At 32.0% G+C, this 15,522-nt stretch overlaps 1 protein-coding gene across 1 annotated transcript; it reads left to right on the top strand.

The window, feature by feature from the left end:
- The first annotated feature begins 5,998 nt into the window (after positions 1-5,998).
- On the top strand, positions 5,999-14,105 carry LOC139504405 (uncharacterized). Its single transcript, XM_071294485.1, has 5 exons — positions 5,999-6,317; positions 7,797-7,856; positions 8,543-8,644; positions 9,679-9,691; positions 14,087-14,105. The coding sequence occupies exons 1-5, from the start codon at positions 5,999-6,001 to the stop codon at positions 14,103-14,105; spliced, it is 513 nt and encodes a 170-aa protein (XP_071150586.1).
- Positions 14,106-15,522: the final 1,417 nt, after the last annotated feature.

Raw genomic sequence — 15,522 nt, 5'->3', positions numbered from 1 at the left:
TAAATCTAACACAATATCTACTCTTGAATACTTATCGATGCAAGATTTTATTTAAGGCCGTATAACAAAATTGCAAAATCATCCAATATTGATTCCCTACAAGGTGGCCTGGAATTAACCATTGCTGCTCTATCAACGATAAATGCGTCAGAATTTGGATCTGCAAATTACAAAATGTTTCAAGTTTATCCATTTGCACCGATTTAATACCACTGTTTAAAATGACATCCGAAGACAAAAACGAAGGAGCAGTTTGTCTTTATGGATTAAGAAATATTCCAATCAATTTGTCCACTGCGACAAAAAATAAAAGTCTAGAAAAGATATCTAAGAGCTCTAGCTTTGTTATTTACAAAAACGTTTACAGTTTTATATTACCGACATAATAGGAGTTGTTCTTTTTAATCTGGTTATAAGAAACCGGTTCTCCTTCGTTTTGTATTTGCTTCAAACGATCTTCAAATTATTTGCCTTTGATCTTTTTAAAGAAACCCTTGTGTGTTCATTAAGTCGTTCATCTATTATAGAATGCCTCAAACCACTAGATCTTGCAAATTTATCTGATAGTCTACTGACTTCTGGTCTAGCTACCATCAATACGTTTTAATGAGGTCTTCGGTTAAACCTATGACAACAAATCGCCCTTTACAATTGCATTATTCTGTTTTAGTTTGATCAATTGTGTCATAAGAAAAATATTTTCTGGTCTTACGTACAGTAAAATGATCATTTTCAAAATCAATTGCCACCTGTGGGTGACTTAAGAGAAGGGAAGCCATATCTCGGAGAAGGTCGGTCGTGATCGAGAATATGTTACACGATCAATACCTAAATGAATACAGTATCATGCTTTATATGGACTGTTTGTACAAAATCTGACTCATGAAATAAGCATACTACCAAATTCACAGTAGTTCTTATTTTATAATTGAACGCCAGGAATTGAACTGTGGTAGAGATGACTATATTTTCTTACGCCAGTCTATCAAATCATTGAACGTCACAGAGTCATGACATGATTATAATTTCTGTGTTTAGCTTTCTTAAGCCGATATATACCTTTCAAGCTAAAACACATAGAGTTATCTGATACGCGTGTCTAGTCCTAGGTACATTTGAACATACATACAAGAATATGCCGTTCTAGGTATTGCAATAATGGTTTTAGTGAGGACACATGATACATGTGTCCATCTACCTTCACGTAATATATCACCCAGAATTTTATGACAAGTCATTTCAATGTGAAATCCACCTTACATGACGATAAACTTATCTTCTCTGTACAAATCAGGCAATTCCCACTGAATATCCATTACCAAAAGTGGCTGATCTGCCGTTACTAATGATATTTTTCTCGTTTTAACCACATTTTCCGTCTTATCCATCAAATACCTGATCATTGCAACTGAATTGGCTTGTTTTTAAACAGTGGCATCATAGATTTTACACTTACTTGCTTTTTAGAGTAATGAGATGAACTACGATTTATACCAGTTTGCCCTGGTAGTGCATACAAATCACTCATTATGTCTATAAATAGTTTGCGCATGCGCAAAATTGTTAAATCATGTGTGTCATAACCTTGAAAAATGTTATCAAACCAAATCATAATATCATTGAAAATCCCAAATCACTTATTTTATAGTAAATAGTTAAAATATTTTTTAATGAATTTTGTTACATTTTCGCGCATGCGCAAACCCTGTATGTGTCAAATACTCATGTCTAGTGAATTTTTAACATGTAAAGAAGGTAGCTACCAAACCTGACAGCTGTTTTTCACTAAAAGAAGGTAAACGAAAAGTTTTCCAGAAAAAATCAGTATTTTCAAACTGAAAAAAACAGCCATTTTAGAAAACGGCGGTGGCCATCTTGAAAAACTAATTTTTTTTAATGGCCAGCAGTTGTTTCTTTAAAAGTATATAATAATGATGCTTTGTGGTAATTTTCATGCTTGTATCATCATTTGCACAATTCCCTCGATTTTGCCTGCTAATATCTTCCACTAATACTTGATTGATTGCAAAAGAAAAAAATGGGGTTCATGTCCTTTTTTTTCAATAAAAGCCATATACCGTAATTTTTACGACGTCTGTCAATACAGCGCTAAATTACGTTAAATTAAGTTTTAATCGCAACAACGTCGTGTAATCATTCCCGCCGTACACGAGTACGCTGTCAAGTATATGCAGGTGTTTTTCAAAGCGTTGATACTTATCATAAAAATCTATAAAATGGCAAAACATTTGTGCTAAACATTTACGAAACAAAATTTGGACAGAAGCCTTTTCATAATAAAAGGATATAAAAAAGTTTCTAGCAGATTACTTTGTCAGATATACGGCAAAAAAGAAAAATCTGATAGAAGTATAAAGGTGCATCTCCGTCGGACATTAGTTATAAATTGCTTTATGTACTGTAAGAAGATAGATAACATTATTTCAAAGGCCCTGACATGACAAATTGTGAATCAACTATACATTAAGTGAGGTGATACCATAAATTGACAACAATATAACCTTCAACAATGATAAAAACGATTCCGTATCGTCAACTTTAAAAGGCCCTTGCGTACTTTAATTTTTTTCTTTTTACATTCAAAAGATAATCATCTTTCAAATTTAAATTATAAAGTGTACTTCTTGTTTTATGATAAGAGCTGTCTCGTGCAATTAAGTTCATGTCATTACTGCCTCAATCGACCGAAGATGAAGTTGTAATATAACATTTCATAGGAAGTACAGTATCCGGTATTAGAGAATAATTTTGAACGATGTCTTTATCAATAGATAAGTTGCATTATCTTTTATACGGCGTATATGTATGAATGTTGACGTACTTGTTTGTCTAGAAGTAGAGCTGTATTGAAAACAATTTGTTCTTCTGTCCGATCGTCTAACTATACGTCTGTTACTTTTCTCAGAAACAACCCTACTGCACGACGTCATATTTGCTTGACAGCGACGAGTTTTAACGTGTGTACACTTTTTGATCTGTCTGTCTGCAATTAGTGTACATTTGCCGATACTTCAATTGTTATCTTTCAATACATTAAAGTACATTAGGTATATGCTTATACAAATAAGAACTAAATTCATACTGCATAGTCAACTATGAAAGGCCCCTACATGACAAATGCAAAACAACTCAAACAGGAAACTTACGGCCTGATTTAAGTACAAAACAATAAACGAAATACAAATATGATATACAATACCGAACGACACCATTTAATTACAAGTCTTTTAACAGCATGTGAACGGACGTTTTCTTGTTTTGATCTATAACATCCACTGTCATATTCAAACCAAAAACGACACTAATATATTTTTTTGAAATCTTTTAACGTATTTTTATTGACTGCATGTTGTTCTACATACACATACAATATTATATTTTTTTAAAATATCAATTAAACTCAGTATTTCTTTTTATGTACCAATTTCAAGTTAAGAACAGGATGAGACCCTCTCTTTATTTATTATTTTGTTTACGAATAGGGGTGTTATACGACCTTGTCTACCTATGTGGATCTCTCTCATGCAGTCGGTTTTGTTATTTTATTGATAGTCTGTTAAATTTGGCCGTACAATGACAATTCTCCGGAAAATAAAGAAACAAACTGAACTATTTTGATTCTGATTTTTTTCAATTCAAGATATTATTATTGACTTCGAATTTATTATCAATAAATGAAAACAACTGTTCACGTCATGAAAAATATTGCACAGCTGTCCAACACGTCGTAGTAATGCCTTTTGTGTATGGATTTCAAATCTTCAAATACCAGACCAGATAGGCCACCATACGCGCCAAAGACTTTGTTAAACTTTTCTCATTAATCACAGGTTCATACGTTTTCTAATTTCTTTAAGTTTCATTAAAATAAGATGGATGTCATAAATGTGCAATACATATTTGCCGCTGGACGTTAGGAAGCTACCAATACTCATAGTTAGCTATTGCAAGTCCTTTTGTTCCGAATTGTGTCTTATTTGAGCCAGTCCATGCGAAAAGGTACAAAAAATAAAAATTTACGAAATTTTAAAAAGTGTGACTTCTTATTGGCAGTAGACTTGTGATTTATAAAACACATTTACTTTTCCTCATATCGTAAAGCTGTGAGATATACGCACCTACAAGTGCTGAGCCCCCTCCCCTTTATTTTTATTAAGATCTTTAATGAACTATTTCATATATTTCAATCATTTTCAAAGTACAATTTAAATGGCTTTTTGCCAAATGATAATGTTAATTCCGGTAGCAGTGGGGATAAGACTCTCGCTTACGATGCTGATATCAATGCAATCAAACCAGGCAACGGTTCGAATCCCGTGCAACGACGGTTGATTTATCTAATATCAAATAACTTAACTTAACGTAACGTAACTTAAATTTCAATTTCTAAAACACTAGATGACTAATTTTTGTATTTTCCCTGAGGTTTAAATGTTGTCTTTAAGTTACTGTCTTTAAACCTGCAGAACTGATGAAAGTTATTGACTTTTTGTCTCTATAGTGTCGTAAATTTTTAAGTTTCTGGTCAGTATAGCATAAGTCCGGAGAACAACTGATTCTACACTTGTTGAAATACAAAAAAAAAAAACAGATTTGTCTACGTCTTTTTCTGTTTTAATTGACAAATTCGGGATAGAATTGACAATTTTATAAATGTTTACATTAATGTAATTTTTTTCGGATAAAATCGTTTACAAAAATATTATCACAACATTTTATAACATGTCCTGTAAAATTCACCAAAAGGACTTTTTGTACCTTTTCGAATTGAGTGGCTTATTTGTTAAAATGTTATTCAGCATGTTACAGTTTAAGCAACGAATAGTAAGATAGACCCCACATCCTTGCAATTTTTCTTCCTCTATGTTGAGCAGATTCCGCTGGGTCGTTCTGTTTTGACAGTTATTCAGTGACAGACTAAAAAGCTCCACAATTCTTCTTCCGTCTTTCCATGTTATACTGTCAGACTGTAATCTCTTCTGTGTCTATTATCATTTCTTCAACTTCGTCATGCAAAGTTGTATTTAATTTATTTTTGTTCATCTCACATGTCTCAAGTATTCTTTTGATCTCCCTGCTCTTCGGCGAATTTTTCCGTCTTTTAGAAACGGCATGGACACTTTTTTAGCAGGTACTTCTTTTAAATTCGCGCAACCGAATGTATGACGTCACTGAATATTCCGCGAAATATGGCTTCTTTTAAAGCGACGCCGCGGAATGTTAACGTTCTTATTAGAAACATCGCGAAATTACAACGTTCTGGTTACCAACGTCGCGAAAACAACACGAACAGTTTTGAAAACTTTATTATCTGCCCCTGCTACTGTATCGTATTCCCTTAACAAGTTAGACGTATCCATACAACTACAAAGAATATAGGCTGAAGTCTTTTCAAAATCACACTGTTAAAACGAAAATCGCAAAATGATTAGTTTGTTATGAATGTAGTTTAAAACAAAAGTATCCGACATTATGTCTTTACTGTAAATCAATCAACTTTCTAATAATAATAGGCCAAGTTTGCTAAATGTGCTCACAGATAAAGGGATTATGACAATTATATTAAAACTAATGGTGTATAGTACTACATAGTAAAACCATTAACACGGGGTTACCAATAGTTTAATTTATATAAAAACGAAAACGAGACAAATGTATCAACCACATAAACAGAGAACACCCACTGAACTCATATTTTTGATTTAGGAAAGGTGCAACTAATTGCAGCAATATTAAACGTTTAATTAGTAGCAACCCTTCCCGTTTTCTGAGGCAATAGTAAAACATCACAACATAGCAAAACACACTATAGAATATCAATTGGAATTACTTAAATTTTTCAAAAATGCTATGCATCAGTCGAAAAATATGCATGTTTGTAGGAATAATGGTAACTTTGTAGCATTATAGGTATAAACAATAATGTATTGAGGTCCTGTGAGTTAACTTTATTCAATACATATATTAGAAAAAAAACATGGTAATACTTTTTATTGTTGCAGGTCGTCCTGTAGTTGATACTCCATCTATAACGCACATAACAGGCATTGGTTATACTGTAACACTTACTTGTTCCATACGAAATGCTTTTCCAGCAGTTTCAAAGGTGTACTGGGAAAGATCTATACGTGGAGCTATAACAAGACTTTCATCTGTTTCAATTGGAATCATGGGAGTAACAGTTGACAATCCATCCCTTATTATTCCATCGGCAATGGAATCGATGACTGGCGAATATACATGCTTTGCTGTAAATTCTGTCGGAACTGGTAGTAGCTTTCCAGCAACATTGACTGGTATTACTTATGTTTTAAATCACCTTTCTTTAAACTGTCATTGTTCGACTCTCATGTAGTCTTTGTCACAAGAACAGACCAGCGATTGGAGTGCCAATCTTCTTTTATCGCGTATTCATGTTGCATTATGTTTGTAGTGGTTTAGAACGACACTGTATTTGGTGTGTATTTTATATATACACATTAATAGTAGCGTCGCGAATGCATTTGATACGTGATCGACTAAAATAACAATTTATGAAACAATGCAATAGTCTGGTTTAAATGACATTGCAAGGAACATTTCTTATATTGATTAAATATCATTTTGAATGAGAAAACAAATACAATTGAAGTTCAAAATATAGCATTTGAAATTTAAATGTAGCTTACTAATATTTGCAAAAGTGGATATAATTTGGGTCTATCTTGTTATCCTTGTTCACACATTTCATAAAGACGCAGTATTCTTTATAGCAAGAATTATTGTACAAGAAAGGGGCGAGCGATACTAGAGGGACAGAAAAACTCATAGATCGAAAATACACTGACAGTGCCAAACATAGAAAAGAGAAAGACAAACAGACAAATAAAAGTACACAAACCACAACATAGAAATAAAGGTAACAGTAGTAAACCGCTGTTCGAAACTCATACATCGATACAAAAAAACAATTCCAGGTTACTAAAACTGAGGGAAACGCATTAAATATAATAGGAGAATAACGAGACAACAGTAAGATGTAACACACACAGAAACTAACTAAGCATTATCAAAATACGACGAGAAGACTAGAGACTAAGCAACATGAACCAAATTAAAAACTGGGGTTGATCTCAGGTGCTCCGGAAGGTGAGCAAATCCTGCTCAACTTTTAGCATCAGTCGTGTTGTTCATGTTATTATAAACTCAGTAACTAGTCAACTTCGAAGGTCACATTCGTCAGAAGTGAACGGGACTGTAGTTACGACATACGCAATATATCCAGTATCATGTGTGAACAGGATATTCCAAAACGGTCAACCAACTCGTGATAGCGTCCGTAATATGTACATTACATATATGTTTCATAAGGATCCGCATACAACAATCACATAGCCTTACAAAATAGTTACCCCTTTTTGGGGGCTTTCATAAACTCATAGAATATAAAGAGAAATGTAGACAATCTCAGAATCATAGAGTCATCTATAAATAACATTGCAAAAATTAAGGTGACCATATTTTATCGATGTTCAAATCTCATAATAAAATATAGAAAATAACCAAGGTAGCGAACAAAATCAGTATCAAACGGAATCCAACAGAAGAGGGAAAGGGTGCATTAACAATTCAAGCGGCTCCCACTTTGCATGCCTGTAATTAAGCTGTTAAAAAAAAATGTTTCTAGTAGCATTATATTTCTAATCAATTAAAACAGCTCATACTTTTGTGTGTATGTATTTGATTAATTTGTGAAATGTTACTCTACAATTTAAATGATTTAATACCATTTTTAGTTAAGGCAGAAGTTACATCAGAAAACGACTCTGACGATGAGGATGATGAGGAAGACAATAGTATGTATTGATATCGACCTGCTAGATAGTTTTTAAAAGATATTTATGAAAGCTGGATGCGACTTTCATACATGTGTGGATTTAGATACTTTAAAACCAGGTTTAATATCCACCATTTTCGACATAAGAAAATGTTTGTACTAAGTCAGGAGTATGACAGTTGTCATCAATTCGTTTGATATGTTTTAGCTTTTGATTTTGCCATTTGATCAGGAACTCTCCTTTATATAATTTTCCTCGGAGTTTAGTATTTTTGAGATTTTACTTTTTATTTGAACTGTTGAAACACTTTCCTTATGTTTCTAGTTTACTTAAATCTTAATGTATACGCAATTGATTACTATAAGCCTTTTAATAAATGTCTTGATCTACATGTTACTTATGTGTGGGCGATACACATGTTTGTTATTGTTGGTGTTTATTTTTTTTGTTATACATGTCGTTGTTCCCTTGTGTAATCTTTCTTAAAATTTTCATGGGATAGAGAGAATCGGATTTTTTGGCTTATCTGGGAAATAAATATGTGAATGTTGCACGAACAAAGACCGGCCTATTTGATTTGAATTATTTTTATGGGACCATGCCAATTTCAATATGCAAACCTCTTTAAAGGTTTAACAATTATAAAGTTAAAGAAAATCATTTCATACACATTGGAGTTATAATATTTTTTATAACTTTCTCAGCTGACACATTAGTGAATGGAATAATAGGTGCAGTTAGTGCATTAGCTGGAATTGGATCAGTAATTGTCGGTTACTGGGCATACACGCACTCCAAGAAGAACAGTAAGTGTATGATAAATTTAAATTGAGACATACGAATAGTGTCTTTCTTAATTCGACTCGATATAATAAAACTGATGCATTTATACCCTGACTAGCATACATTGAATTGCAAATTGCAATATTCCAATCATGTTTAACCCTATTGATGTCCAACTACTTGAAATCAAACACATTATCGTATAGGAAAGATAATACTTAATAAAGTAATCAGATATTGTCTTAGAATCTCAACATACAGTACAACATACCTAACTAAAGACGAACAACAACTCATATTGGAATACTCATACACGAAAATCTTTTGATAATTATAGTCTCGCGTTATAAGGGTGAGGGTTAACTGTTTAAAATCATTCTATCAGTCAATCAATTCGTACATCTGGCAGTCCGTCAGTCCATTTGTCCATCCATCAGTTCTTATGTCCATTTATTTAATATTTTTCGTGGCATTGTTCTAGCTACAAAACAATGATTTCTAAAATAAGGTTACAGGGTGTATATATTTAATTCAGCTATATCAAATTATGTATTTTCTATGTATTGGTCTTTACACTGTTACAAGCTAATTTCACAATAATGTTCTTTCTCAGTGTTGAACACTTGTGTAAACATCAAAGTTCTGTAATCTCTAAATGAAACATGCCTCATTGGCAGGTGTACATTATTGGCAATCGTACTTCATTTCATATATTCAATAAAGTATCGTTGGGACAACGTTCCAAATATGTTTTTTTCTTATTTATCAACATAAATTTCAGCAGCATTCAAACCAAAGGCTTCTCTCGGGAAAATGTGTATTTGTGCTGTATAATACAGTTTAACACGTATACGAGTATATAACATAAAACTTTTTATGGTTATTACGTCGTAAATGAGATCACCTATAATGAGTAATGAACAATTAACCGTTTAAGTCTAAAATTTGGAAATAATTATAATTTAGTCGCATGTGGTAGCTTACCACCACAAAATAATCATATAGAATATCACGTGATTGTTATAGTTTGTTTAAGCGATGTATACTTTGTTTGCAGCTGTTGGAAACAGGTAAGTAAAGTTCTTACCAGTAGAAGTGGTCGAGATGTACAGTTTGTAATTTGAATTAATCATCATCATGATTATTTAAAACCAATATATAAGAAATGAAGATGTGGTATGATTGTCAATGGGACAATTCTTCACAAGAGACTAACAAAGGAACAACTATAGGTTACCATACGGTATTCAACTATGAGCAAAGTCCATACCGCAAAGCCACCTGTAAAAAGCTCCGAACTGACAAATGTAAAACAATTCAAACGTGAAATCTAACTGTCTAATTTATATACAAGATTAACGAAAAATATATATGTAACACATCATGAAACGACTACCACTGAATTACAGGCTCCTGACTTGGGAAAGTCATAAGTTTGCGTTCTTATTTATTACTTCGAATGATGTTTTTTTTCTCTGAGGTATGACACCTCCTATTGTACAAGATAGATAATTTTGTAACAGGCTCAACAAATGATACATAATTTGTCAAAAAATACATTTCGGTGGTAGAAATAGGTCTTGCCTTTTGCTTTCATCATGTCATCTAATAATTCAGACATAGACATACTATTTAACAAAAATGAATCAAAATAATGTGCAATCAACTTGTTACATCATATGTCTGTCAGTTGAATTGTAATATCCCAGAGTAACCGTTGTTAAAGAAAAACACAAACTTATTGATGTCAATTACAATAACAAATAACAATACAGTATATGTGTATAATTAAAGTTTACAGTTCGACCAATTTAATATACTAATAGTCAAAACTCTTTTAGTAATGTATATTATATACGCTGTCCGTTACTTCAAACGATATTAAAACTTTTATATTTTAATTTATTTATATCATCGCGTAGTTAGCAAAAGCCATCAACGTTCAAAGTGACGTCCCATTTGAATATCTAAAAAGTTTTCCAACCAAAAAAGATAGAATTAAAATTTAAGATTGGATTTGTAACACTGATATAACATTTATTAATAACAATGAAAATTACAATACTTAATAATATCAAATTTGTTCACTTGTTGACATATTTATACAATAATATAGTTGAATACAATAATACATGGATATCTGTTTCAGCTAACCCGACGACCAACCCGACCTAAAAAGGTATGGAGCTAATTTATATTTAAGTCTCCCAAACAAAGTTTGGAGACTTATTGTTTTTGGTCAGTTCTTATTTTTTTTTATTATTCTTCTTCTTCCGCCACTTTAAAAAATGAACTTGTCCGCAGCGTTTCTCGAAAACCGCTTGTCAGATTGACTTAGGATTTCATAAAATGGTAGACTAATATGTCTAGGTGAGCCATCAATCTTTCGTTTGTGCATTGGGGTCTATTAAGGGGTATTTTTTTGGGGGGGGGGGTAGAAAGAAGGGAGGGGTTTACTATAGAACCCTATGGGATTTTATTTTCTAAAATTTTCAAATGAATATAACTTGAAAACTGTAAGTGATAGATACATGCAGTCTTCAGAAATGATTATAGGACAATAAAACAAATCACAAGAAATATAGGGGGAGTCCCTGGGAGTTCATCCCCACCCCTTCAATTTGAGAATATGCTTATATCTTGTAACCGATCCAGACCCCCACCCCTAAACCATATATATTCCTGATTGGGACAATAAAACAAATCAAATGCAGTTAAAGGGAGGTCCCCGGGGGTCATCCCCACCCCGTTCAATTTCATAATGTGCTATTATCTTGTAAACGGTCCAGATCCCCACCCCTAAACCATATACATTCTTGTAGGGGACAATAAAACAAATAAAATGAAATTAAAGGAAAGTCCCTAGGGGGTCACCCCACCCCCTCTTGTTTGAAAACTTGTAAACGGTCAACATCCCCACCCCTAAACCATGTATATTCTGGTATGGGACAATAAAACAAATCACATGAAATTAAATGAAAGTTCCTGGGGGTCACCCCCACCCCGTTCAATTTGAGAATATACTATTATCTTTTAAGCGGTCCAGATCCCCACCCCTAAACCATATATATTCTTGTAGGGGACAATAAAACAAATGAAATGAAATAAAAGGGAAGTCTGGAGGGGGTCACCCCACCCCTTCTTGTTTGAAAACTTGTGAACGGTCAACATCCCCACCCCTTAACCATATATATTCTCTTAGGGGACAATAAAACAAATGAAATGAAATTAAAGGGAATTTACTTGGGGTCGTTCCAACCCGTTCAATTTGAGAATGTGATATTATCTTGTAAACGGTCCAGATCCCCACCCTTAAACCATATATATTCTTGTAGGGGACAATAAAACAAATCAAATGAAATGTAGGTAACTTCCCTGGGGGTCACTACCACCCCCTCCTGTTTGAATACTTGTAAATGGTGGAGATCCCTACTCGTAAGCCATATATATTCTTGTATGGGACAAAAAATCAAATCAAATGAACATATGAATGGCGAGTTATGGGAGCTTTGTTTGGGAGACTTCGTAACAGCATCCTGTTACAATTACTTCTTGTTTTGTTTGAATTGAAAAGAATACCATTTATAATATCATTTAGAATATCCATTTTGATTTACAGTAAACCTGATAGATATCTAAAATTATTATGACTTGAAATATTGCCTTCTCAAATGATAACATAATTAATGTAAGGATTTACTTGCAAAAATGTAATGATTCATTTATTGTTTATATGCATACTCAAGAATGAGCCAATGTTTTAATTCAACTGATTTTTTTTCTACAATCTGGTTAAAAGTAAAATCACAAACATACTGAACTCCGAGGAAAATTAAAAAAGGAAAGTCCCTAATCAAATGACAAATTCAACTCTCAAAAACATCGAACGAATGGATAAGAACGGTCATATTCCTGACCGTGTAAAAACGTTAACTAATGTAGTTAATTGAACCTGGTTTTATAGCGATTCATTTTTTTATAATGATGCTAGAAGAAAACAAACAAATACAATAGGTACAAATGCAAAAATATGGGTACAGCAGTCAACATTGTGTTATGATCTTATACATAACTATAAAAACAAACAAAGAAGCACACAAAAGGCATACATCAAAATATAACCTCATTTTGTTTTTATGTTATACAATTTTATTTATATATGTAAAATTCATCAATAAAGGATTAAATGATTTTAAATAGATATTATGGTTATATTTACATTAACTTTTACGTGGAATCGCGCGTTTGAGGTCAAACAGGTAGAAATACAATAGTTTAGTCGTTCAATGTATAACGGGATGCATAAGTTCAGTAAAACGTTCATTATTTCAACTGGCACTTATACTAATTACATGTTCGAGTGATATAAACCATGAACGACTGTACGAATATAAAATTCTTATACTGAAAAAGCTTTTTGGAGAACATATCTTATAACTTGTTTTTTTTTCTACTCCCAAAGCATTCATTATATTTGTATACAATCACATACCTTATATATTCTGCTGTTTTAAATTATTTTATCCAATATATAAAATATTTATTTGATCAGTACTTTGGTATCCATCCTTATTGTACCGTTAACCTGCAAATGTGACCTGACCACTCGCTTACAATACATTCAACAGTAATATAAAGTTGATTCCAAATTTGAGACAGACGGAGAAGGCTTCGTTTAAAAGAATAGAAAAAGGAAAGAGCTTTTCAAAATTGAAATGTGAAAGTAGTTAATGCATTATCTTCTATTAACGTGATAATGTATCACGTATCTTTTTTCTTTAAATGGAAATAACACATGACGTTTGTTGAAAAGGACTCTCCGGATTTACCGTCATCAATAATTATCAAAAACAAAAAATACAACAGCCAAACCACTGTCATCCCCATATGCACTTCGTTTTCTTTAATTAAAAGAAAACTCTATATCTAGCATGTATAACATGTCTAACTAAGTTCAATATCAAAATGTGATTAAACTTTTGATGAACTTATAAACTTTATTTCAAGGAGTTTATTAACTATGGACTAATAAAGCTTTCGTTACTATATTTTCATTTGAAAAATCTTTCGTATCTATTAATTCTATAATTAGTTATCACAGGTATCAGGCTTATTATTTCATATTCCAGACGCTTGGTTCGTCTACGTAAGACTCATCAGTGACGCTCATATCAAAATATTTATAAAAACGCTGCACTGAAATCAATAGCCACACCTAAAATGGCATGAACACTTACAGACACTTTCGGCCAATAGATAGCTGATAACTTTTACGTTGTAAAATAAATTCATACATGACAACACTGATTGGTAGTTTTTTGTCTATTGATGCAAAATCAGTGATAATTTCCTTACTCATTGACATTGTTTAAATATATTATATTATTCATTGACAATATATTGTATTGTTCTACTGTTGCATAATGTAAAATTCATTTTTTTAAATTCGACATTTACTGTTTCAGGTTCCAAAGAAAGAGATGAAAATGTTTAATTGTAAGCAGAACGTCTGAAACGTTAATGTTATACGAAACTAAACACTTCTTGACACTAATAATGACTAGTATATGTATATGTTAACATTATTTTGTAGTACCCATAATGATGACTATGTATATTGCCTCGTGTTACATAAGTAAATATGTGTCTGAGTTTTTCCAGATAACATATATTGTTTGATTAACTAAATTGAGTTTGCTTTTGAATAAATAAGATTTAAAAATTTTAGAACAATACATGTAGAAATGCTGAATTGTGTTATATCCAAATAAAATCTACTAATTTTCCATTTCCATTTTTAAATTTCCAATTTCAGTCTCTTTCTCACATGTTTCATATCTTAACTAACCAAGTATTATTCAACATTTAAATACATTTTGAAGCAACAACTGATATAGCGCGTCTAAATTGATAATAAAAAAATATGTTAAAACAAGTATTAAAAGATAACTGCTGTTTGTACATGTATTAAACACATTTTATTGTCATTAAAGTAAGTTATATTTACATGATATAATTGTCAATTAAACACTCCATTATTTTTGTATCAATTGTCTACACTAATTGATTGAAATAAATAAAAACACCAACATTATATATAATCTATCTCGTAAAAGATATTTCGCTAGTAACCAATGTCTCTTATACATAAAAATGTATGTTGATCCAATGGAACGAAATGTGTCCGTATTTTTAATGTAAACTATCCGAAAATATATATTTTTTACTTAGAACGTTATGTACACAATGTATATACCTGACACAAACTGTTAATAAACAAACAAAGAACATCCATTACAGGCTTTCTGTGAGTTATAAAAAACAATCAACAGCAGTATACACATTACCTAACTTTAACATTATGAATGGAAACTTAATCTCCCCCATGCTAGTTATGAAAAAAGATAAATCACAAAAATACTGAACTTCGAGGAAGATTAAAAAAGAGATTCCATAGTCTGATGGGAAAATCAAAAGCTCAAACCCACTAAAAGAATGGATATAATAAATGTCATAAAAACACTTGGTACATGCATTTTCTGATGTAGAAAATAACAATTTGTTACATTTACACAATTGTATTCATCATGAATGATGTACGTTGATAACATTTACAATTTGATTTACCAGGTAAACACACTATTGCATTCGAAAATGTATCACAACATGTACACTGTGCAACTTTTTTCATAGAAACAGAACCAATTTTGTTTAATAATTGTCTTTTGCGAAATGTCGTCATTTTTTTACAAGACGTTGTCATTTAAATGAAATAAAGACATTAAAAACACTTCAAGGGAAATTCAAAGGGGAATTCAAAGGGGAATTTCCCTTGTAAAATAACATCAGCAGCTGATACACACAATAAATAATAGAACACATATTAATATCTTGACTCGAG

This window comes from Mytilus edulis, chromosome 14 (genome assembly GCF_963676685.1).
Source record: "Mytilus edulis chromosome 14, xbMytEdul2.2, whole genome shotgun sequence".
NCBI classification, from domain to species: domain Eukaryota; kingdom Metazoa; phylum Mollusca; class Bivalvia; order Mytilida; family Mytilidae; genus Mytilus; species Mytilus edulis.
Note: the sequence above shows the minus strand (reverse complement) of the source record. Positions and strands in the feature narration are given on the sequence as shown.

Excerpts from the sequence above, each read along its gene's own strand:
- LOC139504405 (XM_071294485.1), top strand. The coding sequence starts at position 5,999 with ATGGTAATACTTTTTATTGTTGCAGGTCGTCCTGTAGTTGATACTCCA. Across the intron at positions 6,318-7,796 it reads CTTTCCAGCAACATTGACTG|TTAAGGCAGAAGTTACATCA; the intron begins GTATTACTTATG and ends TACCATTTTTAG. Across the intron at positions 7,857-8,542 it reads GGATGATGAGGAAGACAATA|CTGACACATTAGTGAATGGA; the intron begins GTATGTATTGAT and ends TAACTTTCTCAG.